This window comes from Typopeltis vanoorti, chromosome 18 (assembly GCF_054136105.1).
Source record: "Typopeltis vanoorti isolate ZY-2024b chromosome 18, IOZ_Tvanoo_1.0, whole genome shotgun sequence".
Taxonomy (NCBI): Eukaryota; Metazoa; Arthropoda; class Arachnida; order Uropygi; family Thelyphonidae; genus Typopeltis; species Typopeltis vanoorti.
The window spans coordinates 22016663-22034959 of NC_143566.1; the positions used below are offsets into that span (position 1 = coordinate 22016663).

At 35.9% G+C, this 18297-nt stretch overlaps 2 protein-coding genes across 2 annotated transcripts in view; both read left to right on the forward strand.

Annotated features, from left to right (window-relative positions):
- LOC150096534 (annulin-like) overlaps positions 1-5660 on the forward strand; it is a 250503-nt gene extending 244843 nt beyond the window's left edge. Inside the window, exon 16 of the mRNA XM_090408550.1 lies at positions 4741-5660. Coding sequence (XP_090264676.1) covers positions 4741-4918 — 178 coding nt within the window. The 3' untranslated portion in view covers positions 4919-5660. The remainder of the gene's footprint in view (positions 1-4740) is intronic.
- Positions 5661-16522: 10862 nt separating this feature from the next.
- The window catches only part of LOC150096535 (annulin-like), a 64512-nt gene continuing 62737 nt past the window's right edge, over positions 16523-18297 (forward strand). Inside the window, exon 1 of the mRNA XM_090407826.1 lies at positions 16523-16677. The gene's annotated coding sequence lies outside the window, so the exon portion shown is untranslated. The remainder of the gene's footprint in view (positions 16678-18297) is intronic.

Here is an 18297-nt window from a genome sequence, read left to right on the forward strand (position 1 = left end):
GCATATGGAAGAAAGTATTGAGTTTATTATTTAGAAGGGAAAGGTTATTATCATCAAGAATTTTTTCAATGATTCGACCTCGTCTATTAGTGTTGGCACTATCCCATAGAGTATTGTGACCATTAAAGTCACCCATGAAAAGTATGGGTTCAGGCAGTTGTGAGATAAGGTTATCAAGATCAATTTCATTTAACTCAGCATTTGGTGGTAAATAAATTGAACATACTGTAATAAGGAATCCCACAGAGAAGCGAATCGCTACCGCTTCCAGAGAAGTATTAAATTGGACCTGATGGAAAGGAGTATGACTGCCCACTAGGATAGCTGCTCCTCCATGAGCAGGATCATCTCCAGTTCTATCCTTACATACAACAGTGAAATTCCTAAAGGTACGGTACTCATTGGGTCTTAAGTAAGTTTTCTGTAGACAGAAACAGAAAGGTTTGTGTTTCTGCAACAACATCTTTATATCATCAATATTCTGGCGGATCCCGTGACAGTTCCATTGTAAAAATTTTCCTATTGTTTTGATTTTATTGACTTGTCTGGTTTTTGAGAGGTTGAGGGCTTACCTTTGTCAGATTTATATTTATCCACTGTTTTAGGAAAGTATGGACAGCCAGTGTCCATCTCTTCCTCTGGTAGATTGTTTAAAACATCAAATGTGTTAGGGTCAGTTGGTATGCTTAGTTTGCTTTCAGTGGGTATGGTGGTATCCATTTTTTCTGTGCGAGTGTCTGGTGGTTTATCTTTGAGTGAAGTCTCCACCATAATTTTTTTGGCAGATGAGTTTTCATTAAATGGGACCATTTTTGAAGTTATATCTGGAGTAAGGCCATAGGTCTTGTGATTAATGCGCTCAACAGAGAAGCACTTGCGATCGTAAAGTTCAGATATGGTGAAATTATCAAATGGTGAAATAGACATACATGTTTGAGTTGCTATTGACACTTTTTTAATTGTTACTTTTTCAGCATAAGAGGATAGTAGAACAGGTGTAATGGTGGCTAGCTTTCTTTTTGCATCCTGATATGTTATGTTTTGTTGTTTTTATTTTTTGTATCTCTTTTTCATCTTTCCATTTCTGCCATGCACGAGAGTATGCTGGATGATCTCCTTGACAGTTGACACATTTAGCTTTTTTTTCACAGCAATATTTATTTTCATGTTCTTTACTACAACATCGAGCACAGGTAGTAGAACCACGACAGGCAGTTTGGGAATGTCCATATCTTTGACATTTAAAGCATCTCAGCGGGTTGGGGATGTGCATTCTAACAGGACAGCTGAGATACATTGCTTTTACAGATGTCGGAGGCCTAGGTGTATCAAAAATAAGGATGATGTTCTTGGTTGAGACCAGGTGACCATCCCTTCATATCAGGATGCGTCTCACACCCATCACTCCTTGATCTTTAAGCTCTGAAGATATCTCCTCATCAGGAACCTCAAGGAGATCCCATTCTGATATCACTCCTCTACTGGAATTGAGTGTTCTGTGAGGTGTTACTGCAATTTGTATTCCACCCATTGTCGTTGCTCTCAGTAGTTTCTCAGAATGTTGTTTGCACATTGTTTCCACGACGATATCACCAGAATGCAATTTCTTGACAGTTTTGGGAGGTCCTGCCAGTCCTTCTAAACCTTTTTGGATAAAGAAGGGTGACATTTTCCCTATTGGTTTTTCACCTGTTGCATGAATGATTAAAAAGGTTGGTACATTTTTGTTAGTATCCGATATCTTTTGTTTCTTACTTCTGTTTCCATATGCTGTGTCTATATTATCAGTACTTGGTTGGAACTTTGTTAGGATCCCTGAAACATTTGAGGATGAAGATTCATATTTAAGGAATTTTTAATTCGGCACCAGAGCTCCCCCACCCACCACGGAGCCACACATGGACGCCCACTACCCGGAAAGCAAAGACTGCACTCAGGAGTGGAACACCAGGACTACCCTGGACGCTATACTGGCACTGCAGCAGGTCTAGGATCCCGACCCTGGATCATGGAGTGAGAGACTTACTGCAACACCGTTGACCCGTGCAGGCAAGCCCACTAGCCGATTGATCCTGGCTGGGCCATCCAGGACAACCCATCTTGCCGAAGCAGGGGCCAAAGTAGTGCAAGACTACCAGGATCCCCCTTTCCGGATGTCCATGGCTTGCACCGCACGGCAAACACGGCGGCAGGGCGTTGGATCCCAGTGATGGTGGTCTGGAAAACAGATAGCGAAAAAGACTCAGGAGAAGTAGAGCAAACAATACGGGAAGAAAAGCAAAGAAAAAGAGGAAGAATGAAAAGAGTCAGTACCATCACTGGGAGGTCCCCTCCACCACGAACAGGTGCCCCACATGGAGGGGAATGTATTGGTAATTGAAGGTGATAGTAGTGAGAATGCAATGAGAAGAATGAGTGCTTATCTGATAGCAAAGAGAGATCATCTTAAAAGCCGATAAAGGAAACTCTACAGTGATCTTAAACACCAGAGATTACAAAGAAAAGATCGCTAACTTACTCTCTGATACATCTACCTACTGTGTTTTAGATTCAGACCCCACATTAAAGAATCACAATGATACCAACAACTTGTTACGTAATATGGATAGCTGGCCAACAGACTTAAAACTAAGATTAAAGTCAATGCATCCCCTAACGCCGAGACTATATGGCTCTTCCAAAGTTCACAAAAATGGAATACCGCTATGCCCTATTGTTGATGGAATTAATTCACCCACTTATTTATTATCAAAATACCTCACAGGTCTCCTTAAGGCACACATCCACAATTCGGATACCTACATACGAAATTCACAACATTTCGTGGAGAAATTAAGTAACATCTCGATCTCCAATACAGACCTTCTGGCAAGCCTGGATGTCACATCTTTATTCACCAGTATTCCAGTAGATGAAGTAATCGACATTTTAAGAAACCTCTTCCCTCAAGACATTACTTCTCTGTTCCATCATTGCTTAAAATCTAATTTCTTCATATGGAATAAAATGATTTAACAACAAGTAACAGGCCTTGCAATGGGTAGCCCTCTTTCATCTCCTTGTGCAGATCTCTTCATGGAGAAACTTAAAAGTAAAATTTTATCTCAACTAGACCCTAAACCCACAGTGTGGTGGAGATATGTTTTATTGTTTGGAAAAACACAGAAAAGGATCTGTTCGATTTTCTCAGCAAGATCAACACATTGCATCACAAAATTAAATTCACCTTAGAATCTGAGAAAGAAAAGCAATTACCATTTCTGGACACTTTAATTACGAAACAAATAGATGGATGTATCAGTCTTACAGTCTATCACAAACCAACCAACAGAGGTTGATACTTGCACTTCACTTCTTCACACCACATTTCTCAGAAACTTAGCATCATACACATGCTAAAAAATAGAGCCTCTCTCATCACTACAGATGATAAAGACCTCAAAGATGAACTATCCCTGATATCTAATAACCTTATAAACAATGGTTATCCTAGAAAATTGATCCACAAGATGCTTTTCTGTGATCCCCCACAAAGACAGTCTGAAGATATACATTATGATTCCACTATCATGATTCCGTATACAGGGACAGTTTCCAATAAGATTGCTACACTCCTCCAACCACATGGAATAATACGAGTGGCTTTTACACCTTCAAAGACCACCTGCCAATTCTTAAGATCTCCAAAAGACAGTCATCCTTTTTTCAAATATGCTGGAGTCTACAACATTCCCTGTTTGTGCAGCTTAAACTATATTGGTCAGATCTCTAGAAGTTTTGAAATCAGAAAAAAGGAACACGTAGGAGACATAAACAATAATAGAGAAGACAAATCGGGGTTACCTTTTCATTTCTCCAGGACAAACCATTCCATATAATGGGATAAAAGCTCCATGCCTTATTTAGTGGAGGATTTCTGCTCCCAAATCATAAAAGAAGCGTCATAATAGTGATCTGTTCAGATCAAAACCTAAATAGAAACCAAGGATTAATTCTGCCTGAAATTTGGAAGACCCCTCATAAGATCTTTAAGCATGCAAGAATTAAATCTTGCTGCCAATTACAGAATGTTCCTACATAACAACAAGTGAGATCATACATGCTCGATACGTATAATGCATGCGTTCTGCTTGTTTTTTGTAAAAATACAATTGTATTCAGTTCTTCCTTCATTTATAGTTTTAGTGTAACAGTTTTAGCATTTAAGTTGTCTTACATCTATTTTTTACCCTGACGAAGCCAAACAGCTAAAGTTGACGAAACTTGTCGGTATTTTCTAACTTATTTTGAAATAAATTTGACCTATATAAACTCAAATAGAAGTCAATCTCTCTATCAACTAAACATTGTTTAAGACTAAGGGTTTCTTTCTGAAACTCTGCAGACTAGCTGCTTGCAGAATTTCAGAATTTAAGGCTAACACATTTCTACTTATTACCTCCATTTGTGAAGGGGGGGGGGATATTAATGGATTTATTTATTTTTTCACAACCCCTACAAAAGTTAGTTTAACAGATGAAAATAGGAGAATGTATTTATAAGAACTATTTACAAAAATAACCTATGGTTCATTACTGCAAACTGTCACTTGTTTTTTTGTACTTGTTTGCTTTCTGTGTTCATAACCAATAATTATTTTTTTTCCACTGTTGCATATAATTTGTTTTTAATTTAGGAGAACTGAGTCTTGGCTTATTATAATATAAATCAGTAATATGTTTTTTTTCTTCTATTGAGCAGTGTGTTACCAGAAGAAGAAGCAAAAGTGAGCTGTAAATTATTACCCAAGAGTCCTGGAAACAAAATAATTATTGTGAAATTCAGATCACGGGAGCTGGAAGATGTTGAGGGGTATCAAGTAATTCATGTGAAACCTGCAGCAGAATCTTCAGACAAGGACTTAAACAGTCACCTGTAATAAAATTTAATAAAGAAAAGCAATTTCATTAAGGACTTGAGCATTCAAGCACAGAATTTCTTTATATCATTCATTGGAACTGATATATTTCATTTCTGAAGTGAAAAACTCTACTGCTGCTGGGCATACAGTTTCAGCATTGTATATGAATGCTTGATATGCTGCTATTCAATTATTTTTAGCACATATATGATTTCACATGTCATCGACAGATGCTCAAAGGTTTTGTACTGAAAATATAAAAGATCCTGGCACTGTTGTTATCCCATGATACAATCTAGATGGAGTTTTCTCCACTGCGAGATATTTGTATAATCTGTAAAATATATTAAAATAATTTGATATTTTTATAATCAGATTACTTTACTTTCAAGAGTGATTACATTTTTATATTTCTTTAAAAGTGATATTCATAAATACTAGTGATTTTAATGAATGTTTAGATTCCTGTTGACATGCTTTATAGCTTACCCAGTGGTAATAAACAAATTTTGCAATATGTTTTTATCCCTGATTAGAGAATCTTACCTATTCTCCTTCCCCTAAAAGTAGTAAAGTTAGGGGATGCATATTAAATTGGGGGGGGGGGGGGATTGAGACATCTGCAGAGGGAAAGATGTTTAATTTTTTATTATTTTCTTTTTTTTTTTTGAAGTTCTAAATTAGCACATCTAGTTGGGGAGAAAATTATGTTACTAGCCATTTTGTACATAGTTAATAATAAAAGCTTCTCTTACAGTTTTATCTGTTTTTATTTGTAAAGGTATTCCTTGCAAAATCCTATATATACATTTAAACATTACACAAAACACACATGCACATAGATTACTTGAAGAGGCACTTATAATAAAAGACTTGAGTGTGTAATCCCAACTATCTTTTTATGTGTTTTTTTCACTTAGCAAAAGATCTGATTTGCTTCCATCACATTTCTTTATATTTAATACTGTTTTATTTTAAATAAACAGCATTTCTTACCTGAATACTTTTGAAGGGCTATTTCAGATGTGTAGAATGATATATAGAACAATGGATATAACATTTTTCAAGAAGACCGAAAAAATAAAAGTGTATGTTGTGATGTTAGTCATGTTCTCAGATGAGTTGTGTCCCTGTAAGTCAAAGAAGTAACAGTGATAGTGACTTTGAGTGAGTGTGTTTTGTGATTGGGGCGAGTAAGATATTAGGTATTTAGTTCAGTGTTGCTATAGGCCAAGAAACGTATAGGGGTGAATCTGAAATCTCATCCAGGCAATGAGATTGCAGGATATTCTTATATGTTACCTGCTGTGGAAGCAAGTAATTGAGTAAGGAGAATAATGAAATCCTTAAGTTGCTTAGAGATAGCCAGTTTATACATCATCCTTTGTGAGCATGATCTGTGGTTGTGATTTTGACATAGTCTAGGCAATCATAAATGTTGTTGAAGCAAAAAGATGTATGGAACTACAGTGGTGAAGGCTATTACAAACTCAGCAAACAGATTAATGTACTATGACATGAGTAATTAGGGAGGGGTGATCAGGAATGTACAGGGGATTTAGTTTGAAATCAGTTGCCAATTTGCAGATTGAATTTCTAAAATTAGAAGTATAAATAGAATGAGAGGAATAAAATGGATGAATTATGAAATTAATGTCTAAGACTGTCTTGAGACTCTGAAATATTGAGCCTGAGGATAGATTGAGAGAAAATGCTTTGCACAGCTTGGCAGATAAGAAAAGTAGGGTTCATACAATTCTTTTTATATAGGTAAAGTTAGGTGTGGGTCTCCCTTATCATGGGAGACCCACACCTAACTTTTATAGGCAACCAAACCTATTACACCTCTCTTTAAACTCATTCACTGTTGGGACACTCAACTAATTCTGGCAATCCATTCCACTCACTCACCACTTTCCATGCAAAAAATCTAGTCCTTTTACACAACTTCCATGGGTGAACCCTAGTTCTCTATTTGTTATGTATTGAAACATTTATTTTGTGTCAATCTTATAGAACCCCCTTTAATAACTTATAAATTTTTATCATGTCCCCTATTTTCTGCCTATTGACTAAACTTTACAACCCACACCTTCAACTTATCCTCATAGGAGGCATTCCACAGACCTGTCACCAGCTTGGTCACTTGTCTCTGAATCTTCCCCGCCACCTCCTGATTCCCAAGAAACCCAGGTGACTGAATCTGTGCACAGTAATAGTGAAGATGTAGCTGAATCATAGCCTTATAAAGAGGGATAATAACCTATCAACATATTTTAAACATCCAAGTAATCATTTCAGCCATTTTACCAACTTATTTTGCAATATGTTCTCTGTCCACCATTACCTCCAAGTTAATACCTTATCAATTTCCTGCAATCCAGTACCATCAGTATGATAGAGTATTTAAATTTTTCAACCTGAAGTGCATAATCTTACATTTTTCAACATTAAACTGACAACCATTATCCTTTGCCCAAAGTAGCAATTTATTTAAGTCATCCTGCAGAAGATCTGCATCACCAATAATTGAAACATAAGTTGATGAGAAAAGGAAGAACAATTATTCTTCCCTGGATCCTGTATAAGGAGCATATAAGCATGAAAGAAAGTGAAAAGCAGATTTTTTTGCATAGAAAGCAGTAAATGAATGGAATGCTTTTCCAGAGTAGTTGGTGAAGTCCATCAATATTAAATATAATCAAGGTTGATAGATGATGTATACTTTGTTCTATAAAGAGTATGACTTCCTGTATTGCATCTTGTGACTTCATTAAGGGTTTGAAATAATATTAGTTATCTTTTTATCATCCAAAATTTTTCTTATATAATTATTAGGAATGTGAGCACAAATCCTCCATATTTTGTGATTGCCATGGAGGTGATTGTTTATCCTCAATATGTTGCATCACTTTTTACATCACTTTTGGGTTAATGCATTGATAAGTTTGACATTGTGAGGAATCAAGCCTATCTTAACATTCCTTTAGGGCTTACCTTATAGTGTGCTTATGCCAAGTCTTATGTCAATCAAAGTATGCACTCCAGAGGGTGGAGAAATGTCTAGGTGAGTAGTATGGGAAAGAAGAGAACCAAGGGTGAAGTGTAAAGAAGAGAAAGGAGATAGTATGATATAGCAATTCTGTGATTAGGGAAGTACTTGACGAAATCATGGTGTTTTACAAGATACAATATGAGATATGACTGATGTAGGGAACGTGAGTAAAAATCACTTGAAAGATGATAAATATGGAATGAGTGAAAACAAGAACAGCAAGCTAGTCAAGATGGGAATGGTCAAAGATAACAGGTTGGAGAGGATGAGTTCAAGTAGCAGTTGTTTGTATTACACTGGTATAGATATGCCTCTAAAACAGAGTTTGAGGTGTGTGTGTGTGGTGGGGGGGGGTGAATTGAATTTCAGAAATTCAATTCAGAATATGTATAAGCTGGATGGTCACCTGTGTTAACCTCTTCATTAATGCTACAGGTATTGGAAAGAGAAAGGAAAAGTTTATTTTACTGCTGTGAATACACTGTGGCCAAAAATTCTTATTATTAGAGTTGGCTGAAAGATAAGGTTATATTTATAAGATGAGAATGTGAGGATTTGTCATGGAAGAAAGAGGAGAGAGAGAGAGGATGAGGGGGGAGGTGATAACAAAGGAATTGCATTCTGCAAAGATAGTGATCTAAAATGAGGGTATCAATAGTAGTAATAATTTGAAATAGCAGGTTTGAGAATGTCTCAAACCTGCTCTCCAGCCAAAAGGCTGCAGGTTCGAATCCCACTGTGGGCATGGATGTTTGTGATTGGCTATGGAAATACTTGTGGTGATGGACAGTAGATGGCGTTGGTGTAGTTGTGGTTAGTTGTAGTTGGTGGATTGAGTGGTGGAGGCAGAGAGCTGTAGAGTAGGTGCCCTCTGTTGATGAGTCTGTAACTTCCTGGAGGTGTCATGTAATAACAATAATAATTACAAATCATGCTGTATTATATTCTGTGAGGTAGGCAGATAATTATTATGGGCAATTTTAATAGAGATAAACCAGGTGAAAGAAACAGCATAGCAAAAGAAAGAGGGAATTCATAGATCTGAAGAGAGAATTATCTTAGCATGTATGGAGGATACTCGAAGTTTGAGGATATTAGATCTTATTATAGCATCATATGATAGATGAACCATCCTGCTACCAATGGTTCTGATATGGGAAGTCTTAGTTAAGAAGGGGAACAAGCTAGGAGGTCCCTTTGTCATACACGCAGCTCATTATACCTTGCCATAAACACATTCAAATTCTCTGGAGACATCACTCTCAGGCAAGGCACTCCAATCATTCACAACTCTGCATGCAAAAAATATGCTTCTCACTCCCTTCTTTACACTCTGCTTATACAGCTTCCAGGGATGGGGACCTTTTGTTCTACCATGATCTCCCACCATTTTATGACAAACCTCTTCAATACTGCTCTTATAACAACCCCTTACTAACTTGTATGTCTCTATCTCTCATCTCCCAGATCCTGTAAATTGCATCTTCTCAAACCTTTCCTTTTCAACATTACAGAGATCAGAAACTACTTTAGTTAGTCACTTCTTGACCCTTTCCAACATCTTTTCATTCTTTTGAAAACGAGGTGATCAAATCTGTGCACAGAAGTGTAGCCAAACAGAGCCTTATACAATGGAACAAGAATCTCTGTACTTCTAAAAGTCAGTGTCCTCCGCATCATTCCCATAATTCATTGTGTTGTCCTCACAATTTTGGTAATGTCCTCTAAATTTTACATCATTATCCAGCATCACACCAAAATCTCTTATTTCCTCCACCTCCAACAATATATCCACACCAAGCGGAAAGCTTTGTTTTCCAAATTTTAAAACCTTACATTTTAAAGATTTTTAAAGAAAGAAAGATAACATAAATTGAAAGCCAAATTGAAAGAAAGATAAATAAGACATTTAAAATTAATAGCTAAATTCTGACACTTTCATATATAAATGAAATTAAAATCAAAAGAATGCAAAATTTATATATTAAAAATTCATAAGTTGCATAACCTAATTTCCAGTTCTTTTGTCCCTTGAATGGGTCAGACAGGAATTTAATCTCCAGCTGATAAAAAAAAAAAAAAAAACCCTACACTGTCAGATTCCAAAAAAAAAGTATCCGAAAAAAAGTATTTGAAGGTACATTATAACATGGATGAGATGTATTGAAAAGTTTAGGATTGATATGAAGACCCATGAATGTCTGAGTTCTCTAATAAAGTTGGGTAGAGCAATAGTGTGTGCAGGATGTCAAAATTTTGTAGGATGATTTGGATAGTTTGGAGGACTGGGCTAAGAATGGATGTCATTTTAATGTGGCAAAATGTAAGGTTATGCATTTTGGGGTGAAAAGATTAGCAGCAGTATATCACATCAGTGGGACTGTACTCCAGGAGATTGACGAGGCCAGGGATTTGGGAGTGTTGGTGGATAGGGAGTTGAAGTTTAGGGGGCACATTGCAAAAGTGGCTAAATCAGTTCATCAAATCACTTGGTTGCTGAAAAATACTTTAACAAGCAGAGACAAACAGGTTATTGTTCCTCTGTATCGAGCCTTGATAAGACCCCATCTAGACTACTGTACCTAGATATGGGCGGCAGGGTTTCTTCTTGATGGGGAGGAGGTGGAGAGGATCCAGAGACGAGTGACCAAGATGATAGCAAGTCTATGGAATGAACCTTATGAGAACAGGTTGAAGATTTGTGGGTTGCAGAAATTGGTTGATAGGCGGAAAAGGGGTGATATGATTGAGACATTCAAATTACTGAAGGGTTTTTATAAGATTAATTCAGAAGATATTTTTCAGAATAGGACTGGTGGTGGGAGGACTAGGGTCCATACATGGAAGCTGGGCAAGAGTGCAGTTAGCAAGTGTGTTAGAGCTAGGTTTTTTACTTGCAGAGTGAATGAGTGGAATAAGCTGCCAGAGTCTGTTGTGGGTACTATGACTGTAAATGAGTTCAAGGCGAAGTATGATAGATACTGTGTGAACGTCGAATAGTTGTTCTTGACATGATGTTAGGGCCTCCCTCGATGAGTCTATGGACTCCTTGGAGTTGCCCGTAACAAGAATAATAATTTTGCCTTTTTAATAGAGACAAATCCTGCCACTTCTGGATTCGAACTTGGACCAAACATCACCACTAACAATTCAGGGATATGTGGGCTCTTACTGCCAATATAACAATAAAAATGATTGCTTTGTGTGAAAAAAAAAAATGCTTATTTAGCTTATAAACATAAATAAATAACAATTAACATAAACTTAAAAAAGCACTACCATTTTCTATTGTTATTAGTTTATCCCAACTAAAATCACTTTAATTTGTTCTTAGTTGGGTTTGATATGCTTTTTGTGTATATCCGAGTTGGATTTAAGTTTGCTTTGACCCTGAGTTATATCTTTTGAGAAGTTCCCTTGAAGTCAATTTTTGGTTAAGAACTTTTCAGAGGACTTTTGACTCTGTAGAGATCTGGATTAATTACAAAAGAGAAGTGTATGAAAAAATGAACAATTACTAATTAACTGTACTTCAGTGGCCTGCTAACAATATATAGTGTATTCAGTTTTGTCCAAGAGATGCACTATTATGGTCAAGAAACTTAGATTCTTATAAATTCAATTATGATAATGATAAGGTAGTTAATCCTAATTCCATAGTCATATCTCTCAAGCTGAAAAATAATTACTAATTACTGAAAATAGGAATGGAAGTTCATAACTTAACCTAATTGGATAAATAAAAATGGGCACTCTGTTACTGAAATTAGCTTTGTTATTTCTTTTTTCTTCTTTAATATCAAATATGAGTATCATTAGTTTCTGAATTTAAAAGTATTAAATTATGCTATTTAGCCTTTTTATATGGACATAAAAGGTTTATCATTTCAAACATTACAAATGACAGAGAACACATGAAATTTACAGACAAATTTACACTGGCCTCATAGCCTTAGTTGCTTTGGCCATAATTCCATAATTCTAATCCTATTTGAGCATAATTTAGTTATTAATTTTCCTTCCTACTGTGGTTAGGTGTAATTATATTTTGGTATGGACACTTCATATATTGACATATATTGATGTATGGATTTGATTTTTCAGCTGAAAGTGCATTAATGAGACTGACATAGTGGTGGCAAGGTTTTTCCTCTTATAACCTACCATTCAAAAATTTACTGATAATTATATCCTTCTATTAGACTACAATCAACAAGAAAGAAATTTCAATCTCATACCTTAAAGGAACCTTGGAACAAATAGCATGGATTCTTCAGAAATTCAATCTATATGCTTTCTTCAAACCACCCCAGAAACTCTCTTCTTTCTACCATTTACAAGGGGTACATTATCACCTCATTCCTTACTAGCTATTTATGAAGTACCCTGCTCATGTCATCTTTGCTATTTTGGTCAAATTGGCAGTTTTACCTTGATTAGAATCGTAGAACATCAAGACTATATTACACTCTGGAATCCAACAAGTCTGGCTTTGCTTCTCATGCTTTGGACATTAGCACAGAGTTCTTTGGAACCAGACAAAACTTCTTCATTCTAGCAAATTCAAATTTGATAATCTAATTATCATTAGATTATAATGATATTTGTTAGAATGAAGAAGTTGCCTTGAAATACTATGAAATCATCCAAATCTCAAGCAATCAGACTGCATGCCATTCTCTAAGTTTTGCGAAGTGATCACTATTAATTGTTCATAGGTTTTTTTAATTAATAATTATTTAAAATTATTTTTTATATACAACTTTTTACAATTGTTCCTTTGAACTTTAATAGTGTATTCATATACTTCAGCTGACCGAGACCATGATTTATGATTCATTATTGTGATTCATGTTTTGAATGTAGTTAACAGTCTGTCTCCTTGATATCCATGTAACGTGAGATGAAATATATTGAAAATTTTGAATAGTACACATTAGTTTATTGTGGTATAGCCTGTGACATCTTCCGAAAGTGCATTTTACTACATTTTATCACCTTACACTTGGCTAAGTTAAATTGGGTTGAGTCCCCTACTAATGAGGGGTTACTGGTGTATTAATGCAGCTGGTATGACACTCCTCTGCTGCGTCGCCTAAGGGGACCGCCTTCTCATGGACTCAACTCCCTAAGGGGACTATAATCCGTGTGTGTTCACGGGGCCGGTTTGCCTGCTTGCGGGATGAAAAATCCCAGATAAACTGGGGAGAAAAACCTTGCTGTCCACACCCAAGGCCGGCTAACTTGGCTAAGGCTGAGGAAGATCCTTGAGCTCCTCACATCGTCGGCAGGAATCGAACCTAGGATACTCCTTCCCCAGGCATATGGTTGCGAAGCGCATAGCCACTAGGCTAACCGCGCGGACGGCAGCCATTTACCTCTGCCCATAATGCCAGTCCGTCCTACAGGTCTCTATATCACCTTCATTCTATCGTCCTACAGGTCTCTATATCACCTTCATTCTATCGCTCATTCCAGTTTTGCATTATCAGCAAACAGCTGAATATTTCCCATAAATTCATTTCCTGTATCACTGACATCAAATTAAACAACAGAGGCCTTGTGATACACTACTAGTCTATTCACCTGCCTTCTCATGAAAAACTCAACTCCTCCATAAAACCACTGTGTGATATCTGTCAATTATAATTATTATTATCATTATATCAAGATTATAATTAATATAATATATGTAATAAAGTTATGTTATTCAAAAAATTATTGAGTGTTAGCACTTTTATAAAAATCCGACGAGTGAGTTATTATTAGACACCTCTAAGGACTCGTGGAACAGCACTCCATTCCATACTATCTGTTGTCTATGCTTACGAATCTTCATCTACACACAACGCCATTTACTTAGCACTAGTTGTACTTTTTTCTATAAATTGCCTGTGCACTCTGGGCTGCTTTGCCTAAATGCGGGATAAAAAATCGTTTATTTACTCGTTTTATTAAGTGTAATTTTATTTTTAAAAAAATAAAAAAATCAGCTAACGCCTTTTTATTCCCGTATATACGGGAGTAGGCGAGGCCATTTAGCCCTATCTAACTTTTGGAGACTGAGTGGGCAGTTCAATCTCCACTGGTACCCAATCAGAGACAGATGGCCCAAGGCTATCACTAATTAAGCGGTACGCAGTGAAGAGAGACGACTCAAATGTGCCGCCATCTCGTGGTCTCTAACCCTAACACAATATATTTAATGTCTGAAATAATGTGGGTTCTACGGTCGATTTTCTTGAGTTTACAGGACGAAAAACCCGAGTTTCCGGGAGGAAAAACCTGCTTGCCCGTGCCAGAGATCGACTAACTCGGGAACCGGTCGAAAAAAGGCTTAGAAAAATTTCCTCTAGTCGCCGACTAGACTCGAAACCAAGACTTCCTTCGTGCGGCCTAGCGCGGTGGTGTGCAAACGCCACATCCACCGAGCTACACAGGCTGGGTGTAATTTTATACTTAAAAAAAATCGAACTCGTTTTTGATTAATATATTCTATACGCATATATGAACTATATTTACATATTCTGTACATCTCGGAATACCTCCAAGGACTCATAGAAGAAGGGCACTACTTCGCTTCACACATCTCACCGTCTTCCCCTAATTTTCCCCCAGTAAAGGGTTCGATTGAAGTGTTGGACAAGCTTTAATAAAACGTAATTAAATAACACGATTAATATACAATATTATACACGTAAATACTTTGTGTTTCAGTTGTGATTGCGTATATTGCCTATTCATTAAACCTTAAGACGGTAAATACCAAATTTCATAAATTCAATATAACTGCAATTAGCTGGGATTTCCAGTTCGCATTATTTTGCCAAATTTTGTGAATGAAATGCGACGATTGAAACCAAAATCGAACTACATTTACATCTGTATATCTCGAATTTTATTATTATTACATGACACTTCCAAGGAGTCTAAGGACTCATAGCAGGAGGTCATTCTATTCTACTTCGCTATGCACATCTTACCATCTCCCCTACTACTTAAATTCTCCAAATACAACAACATTATTGTTACCATCAACGCCATCCACTGTCCATCAGCACCAACACCAGTATTTTTTTTTTTTTTGTCTTTAAATTGTGTGCTCTCATGGCCGATTTGTTTGTACGCAAGATGAAACACCTGAATATCCTAAGAGGAAACCCTGCTATCACCGTATGAAATCAACTAACTCACCTTCAACTGAAAAAGCCCATATAAAGATTTCTCTTCCCGACGAGAATCAAACTTAGGTCTTTTCCAATCGCAATGTTTCGCTATTCTTCCATCCAAGTGCGCTATTTTATTCTATTTTACAAATGGTCCACTCAAACAAAAACTGGAATAGCTTTGCAAATTTTGGCAAGGATTCCAAACATCCCGTCCAGGCAGAATCCTGGAATGATTTGCGTATGGAGAAACAAATGGGCATTTTTATAGTTACGATCCTTCAAGAGCTGAGATACCGTCCAGAAACAGTATGAAGAGATAGGAGACTGATGATGAGCTATGAAAATGTGTCCAATTATTAAAATGATGTGTAAAACAATTTGAATATATGCTATGTTATTCATTTCCAGCTACATTCAGGTGAATTTTGAAAATTCTCGAAGACTTACTTCATATCCGAACAAAAAGCTTTATTTATTTTGTTTGTTTGTTTTGAATTTTTTTCAATATTTCTGGAAATGTATATTAACGGTTTCCTTAGCTTTAAGTTTCATAAATACAAAGACATCAATAACTAAAAGCTCAAACGACCTTTAAGAGAAGTGAAAAACACCAGTCCAGTGGAGTCCAATGACTTCAAACTGGAGGCTATTTCTTTGGTTTATAATTCATCTCGTTCATTTTCAAGTTTTTAATGTCGTATTCCTAATGTACTTTCCTTTCGAAAAATAATTTTGTCCTTTCTATTATTAAAATATTATTAGAATATGTTATAACTGAAGCACACTTACCGAAAATAAATAAAAAATAATAATAATAACGTTTTTTTTGTTATCTAAATATGCATTCTATATAGTCTATGGTCATATAGAAAACACATTATTTTTTCTTCGAACATACCACTCCGAAATAATGTTGTTAGTCGATTGGTAGAGTGTTTGCTACTAATGGCTCACGCAAAAAGTTAAGCAAGTTTGAGCGCGGTTAGTAGTTGGATGAAGTTCAATCGTTCGATGCTGTTGGCACACTCTCCCTCGATGAGCCTTTGGACTCCCTGGAGGTGTCACATAATAATAATTAAACAAATATGACTATAGCGGCCATCTCCAGAGTATGAATCAACCAGTGTTCCAATAAACCACGTGAAAGCAAGCGAAGAAACCGAAATAGTTCAGTTTGGCTTTTGTCAAATTCATCTACTTTATTTGATGTTTCTTAAAAAAGTATACATAATTATTAATAATTTTTAATAATAATAATTTATCCTACATATGAATTTCAGTGGTATGATTCTTTGAGAAAAAGCCGTAACGACACCTATTTATTGAAAACAACCACTTTTCATAAACAACTGTACGAATACACGAGATGCGTATTTGTAAAGTATTATTTCATTACTACATGATCAACATGTTTATATTATAAAATGTTATGCATTCCAAATAAGTAAACAGTTTTGTCAAAGACGAAGCGCAATTAGTAGAGTGGAATTCTTAGTGTTAGTTTAATAACAAAAGTATTGCTAATATTCCAGATAATTTTCCCCATTAAACTGGTAAGTTAATGAGTAATTACTAATTTATGTAAGGTGAATTATTTTTAAACGTTTACTGTTCAACACATGCACAAGCATACAAAAAAGGAAAACGTTACAAAATCTTATTTAAAGATACAGATGTTTAATTCCATCTTTAATTCGGAAGGACGAAAAAGCTAGTATAAGGTTCTTGTCCCGTAAAGGATTTCGGGAAGATATTTAAAACGACCTCACATCCCCAGTGAACACTGACGCGTCATTATGGCTACTTTAATACTTTTAATAAAAAAGTGTTAGAAAATAAATAATTAAAAAAACTTGGATTTATGTGTATATGAACAAGATTTTAGAGGATATCGGCATTCCCACAGAAAGTCTAGTTGAAGAGTTTTCTCTCGCCAAAGAAGATGGAAAATGTTAGGTTATTGCTAAGAAAATCATTTCAGAAATGAAATTAAGGATGCAGAAATAGATTTTTTTCCCTAATAAATATTAAGTGCGGGTATTTAAATATAAACCTACCACGTTAAAGAGATAATGAAATAAGATAAATATCCAAGTATAATAAGAACAAGTTACGTCCTTTTTACTATTAGAACGAGTGTATTTTCTAATTCTAAAGTAGACAATGAATAAAATCCAATCTTATATTCTCAAATATGTTTTTTGACGTGCAATGGTACTGATAACGCTCCCCCCCCCCCTCCTCACAAAACGATGGATTCTAGACTGGCCGATGTTCTTAGATTTTGCGAGATTCGAGGCGACAAGATGGTTGATATAAGCCGTGGTCGGATTTACGTTTAGCAAGATGGACGTCTGTTTATTTATTTATATCTTTTTTAAATTAATTGAAGTACGAGACCACTGAAGAGGAGGGGGGATCTCGGCCTCATACTCGAGATGACATGAGAAAGGGAGAGAGAGAGAAGAGAGAGGCCCCAAATCATGAAGTCAAGAGGTGCATATGACAGTATTATTATTACTACGAGACACCTCCAGGTAGCCCACAGACTCATCGAAGAAGGGTACCTATTGACGGTAATTATTATCATCATCAAATTCCTCACATGTATCCTCTACACCCGGGTGCAGAGGATATGATAATACTACATGAAAAACTTACGTTATTAAAGTGTCGGTAATTATTAAGGAGTCCATTTGAAAAGTAACTAAGATATCTCACAATGGATCCCGTAGTATTTGGGGGGGGGGAGATATGTTCAATCGTTGCATGTAAATCAATATTAAATTCAAGTTATTTGCTTTAAGATTTCTCTTAATAAAATTAATTGAAAAGAGGAGAATGATTCCATTTCTTCATCAGTCGATAGCATTTAGTTCAATTAATAGATGGGACTAAATGCTATCTACTAAATCCTATATATATATATATATCTGAGACAATCTTGGGATTATGGTGGCTAGAAATTTGAAATTCAATTAATTGATGACATACATGCAAATCAGACAATAAAACATACGCAATTTACAGACAGAATTACTATTGGTGATGATGGACGGTAGATGGCGCTGTGTATTGATGGTGGTAGTGTCGTTGGTCTCTAATAATAGTAACAATATTAATGTTTCAATTAAAGCTGCTTAGTAATTTGACTGCAGTGACTGACTATCTTG